General features: G+C 33.7%; 2 protein-coding genes across 2 annotated transcripts in view; both read left to right on the top strand.

Annotated features, from left to right (window-relative positions):
* LOC134277919 (protocadherin Fat 4-like) overlaps positions 1–17,911 on the top strand; it is a 174,945-nt gene that overhangs the window by 129,188 nt on the left and 27,846 nt on the right. The window contains 9 exon segments of the mRNA XM_062760220.1: positions 2,747–2,938; positions 3,017–3,133; positions 3,991–4,194; positions 4,532–4,660; positions 4,952–5,275; positions 5,436–5,753; positions 5,909–6,100; positions 9,644–9,829; positions 10,754–10,948. Coding sequence (XP_062616204.1) covers positions 2,747–2,938; positions 3,017–3,133; positions 3,991–4,194; positions 4,532–4,660; positions 4,952–5,275; positions 5,436–5,753; positions 5,909–6,100; positions 9,644–9,829; positions 10,754–10,948 — 1,857 coding nt within the window.
* LOC134277917 (cadherin-23-like) lies at positions 8,830–14,093 on the top strand. The gene is made up of 7 exons (XM_062760218.1): positions 8,830–9,328; positions 9,644–9,829; positions 10,038–10,169; positions 10,754–10,948; positions 12,654–12,865; positions 13,527–13,602; positions 13,867–14,093. Exons 1-6 carry the CDS (start codon positions 9,158–9,160, stop codon positions 13,576–13,578), a joined length of 948 nt encoding a protein of 315 aa, XP_062616202.1. The 5' UTR covers positions 8,830–9,157; the 3' UTR covers positions 13,579–13,602; positions 13,867–14,093.

The following is a 17,911-nucleotide window of genomic DNA, read 5'->3' as shown; positions in this document are numbered from 1 at the left end:
GGCGGATTTTTCCGTTATTTCCCGATCATGACAAGGAGCACACGGTGGGTGTGACCTGATGGCAGGGGATGTTCACTCCTCCATGACTCCTGATCCCACCTGATGTTTTGGAGGACCGTGTTTGCCCTTCTCATTTTTTGTATTGTTCTATGGACCTTTGATCTTGAATACTGTTCTTTATCTCCACATGTTTCATTCATGCATAAAACATAAGAAAAGATTTAAGAAACACCCATTTATATCTAAGACTGTTTCAAAATATAGTGATGCTTAATAGTTCGAATTCAGAGGAAAACATCGACTACCCTCCTTATTTCAACTATTTAGCACTGGTATTATAATAATACATAAATTACATATTTAACTGTTCTTTGTATTGAACAAAGACTCTATGGTCAAATTGTCATCAATCCTGTTTTCAATGGTTGTAAAATGGAGGCAGGAATCGAGAGTTAGCATGAGTAGTTCTTTGTCCTTTGTATGTCGTCGTCGTTGTCATCGTAAACTTTTCACACTTTTATCTTCTTCTCAAGAACCACTGGGCCAATTTTAACCAAACTTGCAACAAAGTATCATTGGGTAAATGGGGTTCAATTATTCAAAAAATTATGAAGGGTCATGCCCTCTTCCGAGGGGAGATAATTATGAATTATTGAAAAATTAATGGCATTTTTAAAAAATCTTGTTTTCAAGAATTACAGGGGAAGGAAAATGAAACTCAGGTGGAAGGATTCTTGGGAAGTGTAGTTTAAATTTTATACAAATCATGAACCCTGGGGATAGGATGGAGCAACAATGGACGGTCAAAGTTTTATATAAGAATGTATAGGAAAATCATCTTGTGGAACCGCAAAGTCATAGGTCATATTTATGTGAAAGCATCCTTAGGTGGTGTAGATTCAAATTTGTTCAAATAATGACCCCGGTGGTAGGGTAGGGCCGCAATGGTCGACCTAAGTTTTACATAGGAATAAATACGGAAAACCTTCAAAAACTTCTCAAGAACAGCAGAGCAATGGTTAGTCATATTTATGTGAAAACATTTACAGATGGTGTAGATTCAAGTTTGTTCAAATCAGGACCCCCGTTCTAGGGTAGGGTCACAATGGCCGACCCAAGTTTTACATAGGAATCTTCAAAAATCTTCTTCTCAAGAACGACAAAGCTATGAATAGTCATAAGTGGAAGTATCCTCATGTGGTGTAGAGTCAAGTTTGTTCAAAACATGACCCCGGGGGGTAGGTCGGGGCCACAATGAACGGTCAAAGTTTTAAATAGATATATGTAGAAAAAAATCTTCTCTAGAATAGCAAGGCTATGATTGTTCATTTTTTATATGGGAGCATCCTTATGTGGTGTAGATTCTGGTTTGTTCAAATCATGGCCCCCGGGGGTAGAGCCACAATTAAATTCAAACTCGTTGGAAAAAAGTTGGGTTGTCAATAAAAATATGTACATTTAAACTCGTTTAGTACGAACACGGATATTGCGAATTCACGGATATTGCGAAGTCATCTTGCATACCTATAGCTATATAAATTTCTTGGATTTCATATACGGATATAACGAATTACGTATATATCGAAGTAATTTCATAGGTCCCAGGGACTTCTTTATAGCCGAGTTTTGCTGTATGCATGGCTAGTTAGTGTAGATTCAATTTTGTTCAACCTTTACCCCGTCTCCCATTTTGAGGTAGGTCGGTCATGTTTTGTTGAGGTATGCGATATCGGATTTATTTTCATATGAATCTGATCTCAACTTCCTTTTTATCCGTGCACCTGTTTGTCACTGAACTTATATTAACATGATGTTATGTTCACATCAGAGCGGGGGTATTACTAGTAATCATTGGCTCACAGACATCTTGTTTTTTCTTCTTAGCCAGTGCACAGGTGAGCGATGTGACCCCTGTGCCTTTTGTTTCGTAAAAATTTGTATAGGATAAATTTTATAAAGGTATAACATTATTAGTATACATAATTTCTAGTTTACAACAAGAAGATACAAACGCCCGTGACATCTTTTATCGTTTCTAATCTTGTTTTTTTCCCATAAGAACAGTTTTTGCAGTCCATTTAATATCGGTCAAATAGATTTATCTGAACCATGTGTTCGAAATAAAATGTGAACATATGTAGATTGCGTAGACATTGCTATTCATTCAACGATTGATCAATTGTCCGTGGTAGGATCCACTTTGCGCATTAATTATAATAGCCATTTAAGGAAAACAATGGCTTGTCAGTGTAGAAGATATTACAATTTTTTCTACCAACGTATCGCTAGTGAGCTCCAATTTTAGCCGTAAATTATCACAAAAGCAAAGATTGAAAGATTATGATTTTTCAGATCCCTGTCCCATCCTTTTCCATTTAAGATCATGAAATTTTTTTGGAAATGTATGGAAACACATTTTTCATAGAACATATTTTTAAAACAGACTGATAATAGCAATTTCCTGTTTACGACCAATTTTGGTTATAAAACATATTCTTTCCTATAATATGGGAATGGGTCAACTTACACAACGTGTCTTAATCACAATAACATTAGTTGAGGTGAATTTTGTAATGTGTAATTTTGCAGCAGTAAGACACCTTCTCTATAATTTGTGAGGTATGTGTGTTTCGATAGTGACCCTTCATAGAAGAATTATGCATTGAAATAACATTAATTTTGTTCTTATCACGCTATTTTCAATATTTCTACATATATTGATCCAATTCATTTTTTCTCCTTGTAGCTGAAGGTTAGGGTATCAGATAAGGCAGAAAATCCATTAATTGCCCAACAAACTGCCACAGTAACTATCACCGTGGAACGAAACCGTTTCGCACCAGTCTTCCAGAATCTGCCCAGTACCCAGTCCCTTCCTCGGACCTCAGGAGCAGGCTTTAACGTTTTCACTGCTTTTGCCAATGACAGTGATACCAGAGTAGGTCCTTTTCATGTTTTGATACACAAGTTGAAAAAAAAATCTTTGTGTGACAGAAAAGTATCCATTTTCTTTCAGTCTCCATTCAATGTTGTCTCATATTATTTGGTGTCTGGAACCAATGAATTTTCCCTCAACCCTACAACTGGTGTTGTAACCTTGCAGACAAATTCACTTTCACAGGCTGAGTATGTGGTAAGTCCTCTTTCTCATGAAAACCTCTCCAATCCTTGACACTTATGTTTACCCGCAAGAACTGCTTTGCAAATACAATAGAGGTCCTTATTTTAAATGGCAAAACACAAAAATATAGTGTATGTAAACTTTTTGCAGGTTCTGAACTAAAATAGTGTTATGAAAGAGGTAGAGCCACTTTGGGCTTTATTTGGCCCTGAGAATTTCTGAAAATTCAAAACCACTCAGTTTAGGTTGCAAGTGCAGTATTTATCACTTGGACTGTTGGTGACCACGTATCTATTAATTGTGACGTAATTTCACATCTAGTCAATGCTTTATGATTTCATAAAATGCGTCATTTTCCTCATATCCTGAAAATTCCATTGAAAATGACGTAAAGATGAAGCGTTTTTTCAATATTTCATATAGAGCACAACCTCTGATCCTAAATATGCCAATACATAATGAAAGGCCTATTTCTGAAGATCAAAAAACGTGTTTTATTTGTTGGATCGTGGGCTGTGCTCATATCTAAATTCTTTGCTGAAGGTAGTCAAATACGCATATTTTCTGCAAATTTCAAGAACATTGCAATTTCTCAAAGCCTGTTTTCAAATAGTTGGATTCTCAAAACGAAATTTCATTATAGGACATGAAAGCACCAAGTGTCTAGTTTATTTTGATATATGAAAATGGAAAGAGGGTGATAGATAATGAATTGATATAAGTACAGGGCCATTTTATGCAATAGGATTCCGAATTGAAAATATTGATCCTTTATTTACACAATAATTTTTTTAATTATTGATTAATTAAATATGTATTAGAATCAATTGCATTTTAAATATCCTGTTTAAATAAACATTCATTTACAGTTGACAGTTGAGGCCAGGGATGGAGCAAATATTCCCAGGAGGACCTACTCCTTACTGACGCTGAAAGTGGACAGTAACTTGGCCAAACCAGTCTGGGTGAGACCTGGTGCCGGTGATTCATATGCAGCTCAGGTGACAGTTCCGGAGACCCAGGACTACGTCACTTCAGTGTACGACTTCCAAGCCAACGATGCAGACAATGTGGTAAGATTTCTCTCACTTATCTGTTTAAATTATTGCTGGACGGATGTCACATGTGATACAATGCATAAGCTGTAGTATGTCAAACCAAAGGAAAAAATCCTGAGGGTTATATTGAGGCTTTATATACTTTAAGTCAATTGGCAGGAATCGAACAAACTGACTATTGATGTAGGTTCAATTGCTTTAATATAAATGAAATTTGCTGCATCAGTAATTTGTAAATAATTCTATCAGTTTGTGTAAACTTTGGTTCAAAGTCATGATGAAAACATAATGACATGTCAATAGTTTTGACACTTTCTTCTATGAAGTAATTATTTTATGTAATATTTGACAGAGCCCTTACAATACTGTAAGATATGTGGTGGAAGGTGAAGGAAATGCTCCAAGCTTCTTCACTGTGGCTGATAATGGACAAACTTTCCTAAAAACTTCTTTACTGCAAAGAACTGAGACACAATTTGTGGTGAGTATCGGGTGTTGATACGGAGAAATACAAATATTACACATACATAGTAAAGAATAAGCTACATGGTTGTAGTGCTATTTGCAATCATGTATCATGTATGTTGTTTTACACTTTCTCTTGTTTTGATAACTTGACAAGCAATTTTTAGGATTTAGCTTATAATGTGGATGTAAAGTAAATTAAATTTTTCAGACATTCCAGCTTATAAATCAGATGGATTTATCAAAAAGAGAAAACATTAATTCAAGTATATTGGTACAAATTTTACAATTACTTTGCTTTTAACAGCTGCTGGTAAGAGCAGAAGATGGTGGAAATCCACCACGGCAAGCAGACAACAAAGTCAGACTGACCATCAACATCATAAGGAACAACAACGCTCCTCAGTGGCAAAACCCCATGACGTCAACTCTGATCTCTCAACAAGCCGCTGTAGGACAGGCTGTTGGGACCTCTATGCTGGCAACAGATTCTGACGTCACCTTCAATGTTGTAAGATACGAGATCATTGGAGATGGTAATGCTGCCGCTTTCTTCACCATTCCTAATCCAAGCGTTGGGCAAATCACAGTAGCAAATTCCTTGGCCTCATCATCAGACCTGATATACTATGTAAGAATAAAAAAAAATTGTACAATCAAACTTTTTAATATAAATTCTTGATAGGCAAAGATTTTTGAACATGGGAGATGAAATATTGCAAGAGTAGAGACACTTATAAGTTATATGAGTTTTAATTGTACAATTTACTTTCTGTTCTGTGTGACTTTAGATCCGAGTGAGAGCCTATGACAATGGAATTCCAGCAAAAGACAATGTCACTGTTGTGACTGTGACAGTGGAAAGGAACAACTTTGCCCCAGAGATCACCACCGCTAATGTTGCTGAAAGAATCCCTGAGACACAAGATCTTGGAGTTACTGTTGCTACAGTGAGGGCTCAGGATAGGGACACACAGTCTCCACACAACCAGATCAGATTCAGATTGTTTGCTACACAACCAGCTTCTGATTATTTCGACCTGGACATTTTAACTGGAAACATTTATGTGAAAAGGGAACTTACATTAGATACAGCCACTAGATATCAGGTAGAATTTTGTATCAGAAGAAAGAATGAAACCCAGTTATTCATTTGCCAGATCAAAGAGGGTTTGATTTAAACGAAATCTTTATAAGGTACATTTGTAAATTTCGTTTTTTGTCCTTGGTATCTATGATCAAAATCCTAGTTTATATTCTCCAGATGAGTGTACAAGCTTATGATATGGGGAGTCCCTCCAAAGCTTCGTATACTAATGCCACAGTGACAATAGATGTGTACAGGAATTTATATGCTCCATTCTTTACTGGTGGACCATTTTTTGCAAGCATTCTTGAGACCGTTGTCGTTGGAACATTCGTACTTCAAGTCACCTTTGGAGATTCCGATAATAGTGTAAAGTTTTTATCTCTGAATCTTAATAAATAAATTTTATCTCATATTTTATTTCAAAAACCATTCGTTTATTTTCTTAATTTGTTTGTTTTTTGCTTTCTTATCTTTGTTGGTTTTGTTTATGGCAAAGGTAAAAGGAATTTAAACTTTCTTAAAAACTTAAATTAGTAAATACCTGAATATGTTATGTTCATTTAATATTTTCTTTTCTGTATTATGATTTCTACGATCGACTTTTTTTATGTCACCTGCGTCACTCAGGTAATCTGTATTCGCCCGTCGTCGTACGTCGGTCGTAAGCATTTTCTGCTTCTTCTCTTGAACCGCTGAATCATTTAATCAATTCGGTGTTTGGCATGTATGGGTCAAGACAAAAACCTAGGTATATGGTGAAAGGAAAAAACATGGCTCCCGTGCCCCTGGGGCCTGAGGGGTAGGGGCTAAAACCATAAAAATCAATGCAATCTTTAAAATTCATCTTCTGTATTCCTGAACATCAAGATGTCAAACTACTGAGATGATTTGTAGTAAGTATTGAGCACTCTACCAAAATTGTGATATTAATTGCCCTGATTAGGGGTTAAGGTGCTAGGATGTGGCTTTTATTTAAAACAAAGTGAAAATGCATTATTTATTCAAAAATCTTCTCTTCTGCTCCTAGGTTTTAAACAAATTAAATGTTTAGTAATGATAAGCAAGGACATTCCTTCCAAAATTGTGAATATCTTTGCTCCAGGGTCAGAGGTTTCATTGGTGTTTGAACGGGGTTCTGCTGATTATAAAGTGAAAACTCATTAATACTTTGGAAGTCTTCCCCTCTGCCCTTGAGTATTAAGCAAACAAACTAAGTGCAATAAAATAAATGTAAATGTAAACAACTGTGCCTATTATCTGCTCCTTGTATCTAGGTTGAAATTCTAATAAATGAAGCAATGAGAGTTACCCTCCTTTGCTAAATTGTATCAATCAAGAGATCCTTGTAAGCTCATTTGCGCCGAAGGATCAGGTGAGTTTTTAGCTCACCTGAGCCGAAGGCTTAAGTGAGCTATTCTGATCAAAATTTGTTCGTCGTTGTCCTTGTCGTTTTTGTCGTTGCCGTTGTCGTAAACTTTTCACATTTTCATCTTCTCAGGAACCACTGGGCCAATTTCAACCAAACTTGCCACAAAGTATCCTTGGATGAAAGGAATTCAAGTTTATTCAAATGAAGGGCCAATCCCTCTTCAAAGGGGAGACAATTATGAATTAGTGAAAAATTAATGGCATTTAAAAAAAAACATTCTTCTCAAAAACCACTGGGCTATGAAAGATGAAACTCGTATGGAATCATCCTCAGGTAGTGTAGATTAAAGTTGTACAAATCATGACCCCGGGGGGAAGGGCGGAGCCACAATGACCGAACAAAGTTTTACATAGAAATGTATAGATAAGTCATTAAAAATCTTCTTCTCAAGAATAAAGCCATAAATGGTCATATTTATATGGAAGCATCTTCAGGTAGTGTAGATTCAAGTTTGTTCAAATCATGACCCCGGGGGGTAGGGTGGGGCCAAAATGGCCGACCAAAGTTTTACATAGGAATATATAGGAAAAATCTTTAAAAATCTTCTTCTGAAGAACAACTTGGCCAGGAAATATGAAACTCATGTGGAATCATCCTCAGGTAAAGTAGATTCAAGTTTGTTCAAATCATGACCTCCCAGGGGTAGGATGGGGCCAAAATGGCCGATCAAAGTTTTACATAGGAATATATAGGAAAAATCTCTAAAAAATCTTCTTCTCAAGAACCAGTGGGCCAGGAAAGATGAAATTCATTTGGAATCATCCTCAGTTAGTGTTAATTCAAGTTTATTCAAATCATGACCCCAGGAGGTAGGGTTGGGCCAAAATGGCCAATCAAAATTTTACATAGGAATATATAGGAAAAATCTTTAAAAATAAATCTTCTTCTGAAGAACAACTGGGCCAGGAAAGATGAAACTAATGTGGAGGAATTCAGGTTTGTTCAAATCATGACCCCCGGGGGTAGGAACCAAAATGGCCGACCAAAGTTTTACATAGGAATATATAGGGAAACCTTTTTCCAAGCTTATGTGCTCAGGTGAGCGCTGTGGCCCCTGGGCCTCTTGTTTTGTTCATTTGTTTGTTGTCGTTGTGGATGTTGGAAACTTTACACATTTTCATCTTTTCAAGACATTTATATATGTCAATTTCAATCGAACTTTCTGCAAAGTAACCTTGGGTAAAGGGGATTCAGTATTTTCGGATGAAAGGCCACGTCTTCTTCCAAGGAAGATGATTATGATTTCAAAAAAATATGTTTAAAAGTTAGAAAGAATGGCATCATTTAAAAATCTTGTCCAGAACCGTCGTGCTTGAAAATTTTAAACAGGTGAAATCATTTTGAGATAGTGTAGGTTCAAATTTGTTTAAGTCATGACCCCCGGGGGTAAAATAGAAGTCACAAAGTTTATTTAATTTTAAAATCATCTCGTTCTTTTTTACCACGGAGCAAACTCAACAACAACATTGTAACGTCAAAAACATACCGTCATAAGGTTTTCAAAAATAACCTCCCCATATATTTCACTCTATAGCACAATACCAGTGTAGTCTTTAAAAAGTTTCTGTATAGTTTGATTTTTTTTTGCTATCAATTGTTTTAGTAGTATAGTTTTGATTATCAATTATATTATTTTTTTACTGTGTGACTGTGCTTTCAAAAGATCAGAAACTGTGGAACTCTAACCATGACTTTACTAACGTTTTTTGAAAGTTTATGATCATTTTTAACACAGATAATCCGTAATCTCACAGATCGTCTTTTCTGAAATAAAGCAAATACTGTCACAGGGAGATCGCTTGGGTCTCGCATGTCAAAAAATATTTTACAAAGAAAGTGTTGTATTATATTTAGATGACCTTGGACCCTTCTGCCTATTTTTTGTATTTATTGACATAAAATTAAAGTTGTGTTTGAATAAGAAATTCATGATTTGAAATTACAGGTACACATTTGTTAGGTTCAGCTGTTTCTAGACTATTAAACAACAATATATGGCGAGTAATATTTTAAGTAAAAATAAATGCGTTGTATGGCCTCCATTTAACACTGTGACTGTGTCGGCCATTGGAGATGACAAAGCTTTGACGTATTTCCGCGTAGAAAGAAATGGAAGCTTGTTTGTAAATAGTGATTTAAGGGCAGATGCAGAGACTAAATTCTTGGTGAGTTAACCATTGAAATGAAGTGTATAGTATATGTGTTCTTTTAGCCAATGTCCAGTCCTTAATTTACAAGATGTTGATATGTGTTCTTACATGTAGGCTTGTTTTCTTTTTTGTTGCACTGTTTTGAAAATCATTTTACCTTATATTTATCTTTTACATTATGCATTTTATCCTCTTGAAAATAAAGTCTCCCACCTACATGTTTCAAACCTACAACATTGAAAGTTAATGGCATTAATTTCAAAGACTAGAAATAAACATTACTTTCAGTCCAAAAACATATGAAAGCTTTTGGTGAATGTGCTTTTACAGTTGCGATTATTGGCTGAGGACGGAGGCTCACCAAGGAAAACGGCTATAGCGACAGTATTCATTACTGTAAACAGAAACCTTGCTGCACCCCAGTTTAACCCTGCTTCTTACACCCAGACAATTGTAGAGAATTTTCCAGTTGGCAGTGAAATTGTTACAGTAACAGCCACCGACAGTGACCGTCATGTTTGTAAATCTGGTTTTCTTTCAAACATACAAATTAAAAGAAATTGAAGTTATCATCAGTATTTCTTATAGTATAAATACACATGTTTTGAGGGATCTGATTTGATATTATGATATATTAACTTTTGTCATTTCATTATCACAATATAGTATTTTGTATCGAAAGATAACTCAAAGCGACCAACCTTAATTTCTTTCTTTCTTTCAGGCACCGAGCAACCAATTCAAATTTAGCATAAAAGGTGATACAATGACAAAGACCTACTTCTATATTAGTCCAGATTCTGGTCAGATTTCTCTGAAACAGACGATAAGAGGAAGTGGAATCGATCAATTCAAGGTCAATTGATTTTCTTTTTTATTGCATGTAATAAGGATGAGCTAGGTTTCATTCTCAAATCAAAACTGAATCGGTTGAAGGAAAAAGAATTTATTTACTAAAAAAGGAAAAAAAGAAAGCAAAGATAGTTAAAATGATAAATCAAACGATCACACACACACCGACTCTATCTCACTCAAATGATCATAGAAAAAAAAATGATATTCAAAATTAAGAAAAAAAAATCATCAAAGGATTTAATTCAAACTCATTTAATTATTGCTAGTATTGTCCACATCAGTATGAACATTCACTCAATTCAGTTCAAAACAAACCTCTGGGACTGTAGTCCTAGACTTTTGTTTGAGGATCATTGTGTCGATTAACAAATGCTTTTGATTCCCTTTCTTATCGACATCATCGTCGTCATCGATATTTAACTAGTGATTGTAACTTGTGATTGTTACATTACAGTTTTATGACCAGTATGAATAAGTATTTTTGTACTACAGTGTATGTTTTTTTTGAAAGAGAGAAACATTGTCTTTCCTTTGCTGCTGTTCAACTATTAAGGTTGTATTTTATAATGATTTTATATTTTATAGTTACAAATCATTGCAACTGACGAAGGAATTCCGCCGTTGCTTGGACAGGGAACAGTGATAGTAAACATTATAGATTCACCATATACAAACGAAAGCTGTGAAACAAATTTACACCCTCCAATATTTACAGCACCTTTATATTTTGTTAATGTACTAGAGGGAGACTACTCATTCAACAACCAATTGCTCTTACAAGTAAGTAGAGGTGATCGGGAAAATAAGCGCATGAACTTTAAGGAATACCGGGTATGTTTTTTAATATCAGAAAATTTTCTGACTTAAATGTTATTATAAGATTACTTTGCGGGTAGATCGAAAAGGCAACTTTCAGTTTAACATATGTCTGGCCATGAAAATGGCCGGGGAATATAGAATTTGTCATGTTCGCTAAACTTCATATGCTGATACACATGCACAGATGAGAGCTATCATTTTTTTTACTTTTCCGTTTCCTTCGACTTCGACCTCGCTTTTTATACCCAACGCAACAAGTTGCAGAAGGTATAATGTTTTTGACCCATCTGTCAGTCAGTCCGTCAGTCCTGTTTTTTTTTGTCAGCACAACTCCTCATAAACCGCTGCACAGACTTTCTTTAAACTCTGCAAATATTTAGGACAAAGTGTGAAGATATGCCTATTACCAGGAAATTCCGATTCCTTTATTATTTTCCGGGAATTTCCGCACTTTAACGCATAGATTTTTGGCCATATCTTGAATATAGAGATGAACAGTTTTTCAGCGCAACTCCTCATAAACCGCTGCACAGAATTTGGTCAAACTTTGCAGATATTTAGGACACAATGTGTATATGTGCATATTACCAGAAAAATCTGATTCCTTTATTTTGTACGGCAATTTCAGCGCTTTTCAACTCAGATTTTTGGCCATTGACCATACCTTTAATATAAAAATGATCAGATTGTCAGATCAACTTTTCATTAACTGCTGCACAGAATTTCGTCAAACTTTGCCAAAAATTAGGACACAATGTGTAGATGTGCATATTAAAATTACCAGGGACTGATATTCTTTTATTTTTCCCGGCAATTTCAGCACTTCGAGTTTTGTGGGAGCGTGGAGTATCTGAGCTTCCTGTCTTTTTCTTTCATCTTAAATATGTATGTAGCTCAGTTTAAGAGAAACCATTCATGATATTTTTATCAAACTTCATACGCTAACACATAGTGATGTAAAATATTCTACGAAAAAAAAAAACATTTTACTTTTCCTTTGTCTTTGATCTCACTTTTCATAATAAGCGTTTAGCTCGGTTTTTAAGAAACCATTCAAAATATCTATATCAAACTTAAAATGCTGAAACATATTAGTGAGAACTATTGAACAGTATCAAAAACTTTTAACCTTGCACTTTTCTGTGACCTTGACCTCACTTGTCTTTAAGTTACATTTTGCCTACTTTAGAAGAAACCATTTTAGATATTTTATATGTTATGTTCTTGTACATATATGTACTGTAAACGTATTATATTTGGCTGTGTATTCTTTTTAGCGCCTTTCACGGAAAGAAACTTCCGCTAATTCAAATATAACGCTTAATTTCTTGCGCATATGCTAATAGATAAGATCATAAAGAAATGAGCTGAATCAAATCTACGCTATTTTGTTCAAATGTCATTTTCCGCCAAATATCGTACACGCCAAATGTAATATATTTACAATAAGTACGTGAGAATATATCATCTATAACCATGTTTTAAGATTTTAATATTAAAGAAACTATTCAAGATATTCTCATCAATCTTCATATACACCAATACATATCTTCATTTCGGGCTGAGCATCCATGTCTTATAAACATATTTCTAGTTTCTGGAGAATTTTTTAAGTAGACACCTTAAATGAATTTCACTTTAGATTATGGTTTGAATTTCACTTTAGATTATTGCTTCCGACAACGACGTTGGATTAAATGGAAAGATAGTATTTGACATCCAAAGCGTTTCCAACAACGGAGCCGGAAAGTTTAAATTAGTTGAAACCGAACAGGTCGGAAGGATAACCTTAACATGCGTCAGCAGTATATCTGGAGGAGAAACCTATGTGATAATGCTCCGTGCATCAGACATGGCTCTCCCAATATATAGAAGAAGGTTAGTATTGATCAGAATTTCGTATGTATGTTTTGTATTGATAATAATGAAACATTTCAATTTCAACTATTGAAAGCCTTAAATATGCATGCACACTTGATTCATCTGGCTCCTAAAACATGTTGCAAAAAAAGTAAAGTATCGTTCTCTTGAAGTTAACAAGCAAGTCAGTTTCTAAATATGTATGTATACTAATAGTAAGCAGAAAGTTAGGGGTGTTTTGAATTAATTATGTTTGAAAACAGATTTTTATTGATGTATGATAATATTTCAATTTTAATACATACAAAGTTTATTAACTGAGTTTTATGTTAATAAATTAAACATATGTAATAAGTAAAACTTTCATGTGAAGACAATTTGATTTGCATGGAACTAAGCATATCCTAAGTTTGTTTTGTTTTCACAATATTTATATCATAATGGACTATAAATTAAAATAAACAAACCAATTTTTTCCTTATTACCCCTGAAGTATCAATTTGTTTTTTCAATAGTTTTTAATTTTATTTATAAAATATTTTACCAAAATATTCATCACTGTTTTTGATTGTTTTGACTGTTTTTTGTTGTTTAAATAAATACATTGGAAGAAGGCATCCTGACTCTGCATAGAGATTTTACATTTGTGTTATTTTGTTTAGTGTCTTTGTCTTTGCAGAAGTTCTTCAGTTCAAATAGAAGTTAAAGTTGTTCCGTTTTCAGTACATTAGAGCAGGTGGAATGGGTTCAATTTTGTAAGTCTTTTTAAGTGTTTTTAAATTAAAACGAAAATTTGCAAACATTTATTATGAACTTTAACACCCCGCAATTTGCAAATAAATGCTGAAAAACGTAGTATTCATATGTACCAGTGCACTTTTAAATCATTCTACTAGAAGTGGACATTTCATTCCTTGTCTTTTTTCAAAATCACAATAATACATACAGCTTGTAAACGGTTGTTACATCGATTAATAGAAGACTAAATATAGGTTGATTGTTCTTAGTTTTATTTTCAGAATTAGCCTGCCATATTGATGAAAATTATTTGATAAACGAAAATGGATCAAGAGTGTTATCAAAGTTGGATAAAAAAATAACCCAGAACAGCTTCAAACTCCTAGTAGCAGATTTCAATTTACATTATCCGATGTATTGCAACCAAAATTATTCATTATACCAATTTTAGTTCACGTCTAAAGGGTTTCCGAGGTAGTTTATAATTTCTGTATGCTTCATAAATTTATAAAAAAATGTATGTCTTTTTTATTTTTAAATTATATAAATTTAAACTCTAAATATTACAGAATTTAATATAATGACGTTTTGTACAGTTTGCTAAGTAAAAGAGATGTTACATAATAATGTCATTCTGTCACCATGAGTCCCACTAAAGTTTATATTGATTCATTTGGCAACTCTGTCAGAGGACTGGACTCTATTAGTGGTGGTTATTAATAAATATAAGACCAGCTCTGACACAGACAGCTTTAGGAGCCCTGTTTACAGGCCGAAGCTACAAAATACTAGGGAATTTGTCCTGTCATTCAGACAACTGCATTTATCTCATCAGTTGCAAAGTTTTTTCAAAACAGTGTGTTGGTGAAACAGGAGATCCCCACAGGAGAGTCAATAAACACCGTTCAACCATTAGGACCAAAAACGTCAAGAGACATCGGAGAACACTTCAATTTGAAGTTCACAAATGGGAGGATATTACAGTAGTTGTTATTGACCATAATCCAAAAGCTCGGAGAAAAAGCGCGAAAAGTTCAGGATGCAAAGACTGAAATCATTCCGCCCTAGTGGTATTAACAAACTTAATGACTTCACCAGGATGGATATGATCTAGACCCAATCCAGGATTGTAGGCAATTTCTCCAGGCGATTGGCAATACATGAAAAGGAAGTCCTAGGCACTTTTTCAGAATGCATGCAATGTATAAAAAAATGAGAGACAAATTGAGAGGCATCCACCTATCTGTTTTCAATAATCCAGAAGTGATAAAAGAATTGATAGATTACATGTTCATTACATACTTGTGCCTGCTGGTAAAGCAGGAAACAATATCGTCTTTATTTGTAGGGCTCATCATATAACATGTATTTCAGAGGAACTTGGATTTAATTCTACAAGTGGTAATCCAACTTATACTCACGGTTACCTTTCTAAGGAACTTCTTCAAAATCATATGTCACTTTTAAATATTTTTCATATTCCAAACAACCAAAAAGGATTTGAATTACTATATCTATACTGGATTTCGAAACTTCAGTAAAAAATCATTACAAAGATACATAGTGGGTTCAAGTAAATGCACAACTAATCTCTTTTTTTACTCCTCACTATGATATTGACAGAAGTTATGAAGGAGAACTTCAAGAGTACGATATATTTCTGTGACCTTGAATCTGACACATCTGTTTCATATTTCGATATTTTGTTTGAAAAAGACGTTTAATAATATAGTTATCTAGGATATTTGAAAATCTAAAATTATTAGATATCACAGTTTTTTTTATTTTTAGGTTTTTGGATCTAAATTTTTGTGACCTTTTGTAGGTATATGGTCTGGCATAAAAATTATATCAGAGACGATTGTATTAGCAATTTCCATGCCAATATATACATGGTGTGTAGTACTTTTTAAGAGACATTTGTGTTATATGTGTGAATAAATATCTTGCATATCAACCTAAAAAGTTGATTTCATCAGTGAAAGTTGTGTATATTTATCTGGGATGTTAACATAGATAAGCTGCATCTGAACATACTTATACATAAGTTGCATAGATCTAAACTTAGCATGTTGGAAGTCATAACTTTGTGACCTTCGTATAAATTTTGAAAATTTACAATAATTGAGGCTTTGTCCCATTATAAAGCATTATCAAACTTCTATGGGAGAAAAAATCCCACAGAATACCTTTTTCTCTCACAGAATAATGGTGAGATATTGGTATGGAGAAAAAATCCCACCATTATCCAATGGGATTTCCTGATTTCAGGTGTAATATCTTTTTACCTAGAAGATAATCAGGTGAAAATTTTGGTTCATGTGTTAATTTTAACAAAATACTATCAGATAAGATAAATGGTTTCCATGCATCTTTGGAAAAGTGGCTGGCAAAAGTCCGGACAAATGTCGTGTCCGGGGTTTAATTTCGCACTGTTAATAATTGATTTCATTTATTTTGCTTGTGAACTCAGTTATGTTGCACATTTACAAAATCATCTTGTATGTTTACATAAATAACTAATTTAAAGAAAATAAATTTCAGACAGGAGACAGAAATGTGTCACCATAAAAATCAGTCACTTAAAGGAGAAAAACACCATTCTTAGGTCTCATGACACTAGTCTACGTTGAGGAAAAAATTGTATTACAAAAGCTTGAATTCTTAATATGTTTAATATCATTCAATTTATTTAACGTCAAAATCAAGATAAAATCTCGAAAATGGAGCGATAGTATTTTAGCTAAATAATCCAGGTCGCACTGTGTGAACCATAATTATAACTTGGTAAAGAAGAAGGCTTTTTTTTCCATTTATAGTGTTGCTTGAACTGTTTTACGGTAAGTACTATTTTAATGGTTAAATAAATAAATAAAAACAGCGTATATTCTAAGTGCTTTAAAACATAGTTCTTTTAAAATATTAATGGATAATTGATGTCAATTTTCTTCTGTTTGAATTCTGTGTAATTTCATTCTGAATCATTCAAAATCTCTGGAGCGTTGAATCTATATCCAAATGTTATGTCCCTAGACGATACATAGTGTTAAATTAAAACGCACACACGATACATTTTCGGCTGTGGTGTAAAGGTTCTAATGGTATTTCTAATGTTTGGCTAAAAAATATCACACAAGGTACTACTGTATACCTTTTAGAGTTTGAAACTTGACATATTTCATTGATGCCTTGTCAGTTGTTAGCCAACAAAAGATCAGTGTTCACATATTGACGATCATTGAAATCGAACTTTATATTACAGTACACATAGGAACCCAGTGGCACGCTGTAAAATGAACAGTATTTTTTAATCACTATGGTCAATTTGGGAGATACAACGATGAAGTATTAATGCAATGTAACACAACAAGGACTGATCATTATATAAGTTTTTATTATCATATATTGAATATTTTCTCATTTACTTTTAAGGTAGATCGCGGGTTTACTCTCTGCCTGAAAACATAAGCTAAAAATTTGTCAGCTAACTCCTCTCGTTTTGAATTTTTCTTTCTGAAATTTTCATTAGATTCGTCTGCGTGGTTAGATTGTAATCGTAATTCAAATGCGCTAATGTTGATGAGAACAGATGACGCTTTTTCAATGAATTATATAGTAAAATGTCCCTTATCTGCCGGTATACGCATTTCAAAACCATAATCATAAAATTAAAACGAAGCAGACGAATTTTATATTACTCGATACAATAAATGTGAAGTAAATTTAGAATCGATTTATTAAAAAAAATTAATATGTGTTCTCGCTCAATTTCTTGCAAAAAAACTTTAAAGTTTCACAATTTTTCAGCAAAAGTATTATATTTTCATCACGACGTAATATTACGTTGGTGCGACGTCATTATTTTCGTATGACTGCATGACTCGAAAAAAAATTCAATTAATCAACAATTCACTCAAAATAAAACAGGCAATCCGTGAATTCAATTTCCCGATATAATCATAGTCATAGTTAACCGTAATAAAAGTAAGGCTAGGGGTGCACAAAAAAAAATTATTACAAATGTACATGGACGTAAGAAAAAAAGAAACATCTTACCGGATTTGAGAACATTTTCAAACATATTTGTCATATATTTTTGCATCATTTTTATACCCAATTTTAAATCGGAAATATTGCAGTTGAATGAAAATAGCTTTATAAACTACGTTGTATACATTTATACTTCATAGAATGAATTTACTTTTGTCTATCCCTGAATTAAAAGACTTCAGTTCTCCCTTCAAAATGTCGTAAAGGCAATTTCTTGTCATTACTTTGCCGATATTTAGAATACTATAGAAAGCATACAGTATACTATAGAAAACA

Source organism: Saccostrea cucullata, unplaced genomic scaffold, assembly GCF_032062105.1.
Source record: "Saccostrea cucullata isolate Sc308-1 unplaced genomic scaffold, CSIRO_AGI_Scuc_v1 ctg474, whole genome shotgun sequence".
Taxonomy (NCBI): Eukaryota; Metazoa; Mollusca; class Bivalvia; order Ostreida; family Ostreidae; genus Saccostrea; species Saccostrea cuccullata.
This window is presented reverse-complemented; position numbering and strand designations above follow the sequence as displayed.

Excerpts from the sequence above, each read along its gene's own strand:
- LOC134277917 (XM_062760218.1), top strand. The coding sequence starts at position 9,158 with ATGGCGAGTAATATTTTAAGTAAAAATAAATGCGTTGTATGGCCTCCA. Across the intron at positions 10,170-10,753 it reads GTGGAATCGATCAATTCAAG|TTACAAATCATTGCAACTGA; the intron begins GTCAATTGATTT and ends TATATTTTATAG. Across the intron at positions 10,949-12,653 it reads ACAACCAATTGCTCTTACAA|ATTATTGCTTCCGACAACGA; the intron begins GTAAGTAGAGGT and ends ATTTCACTTTAG.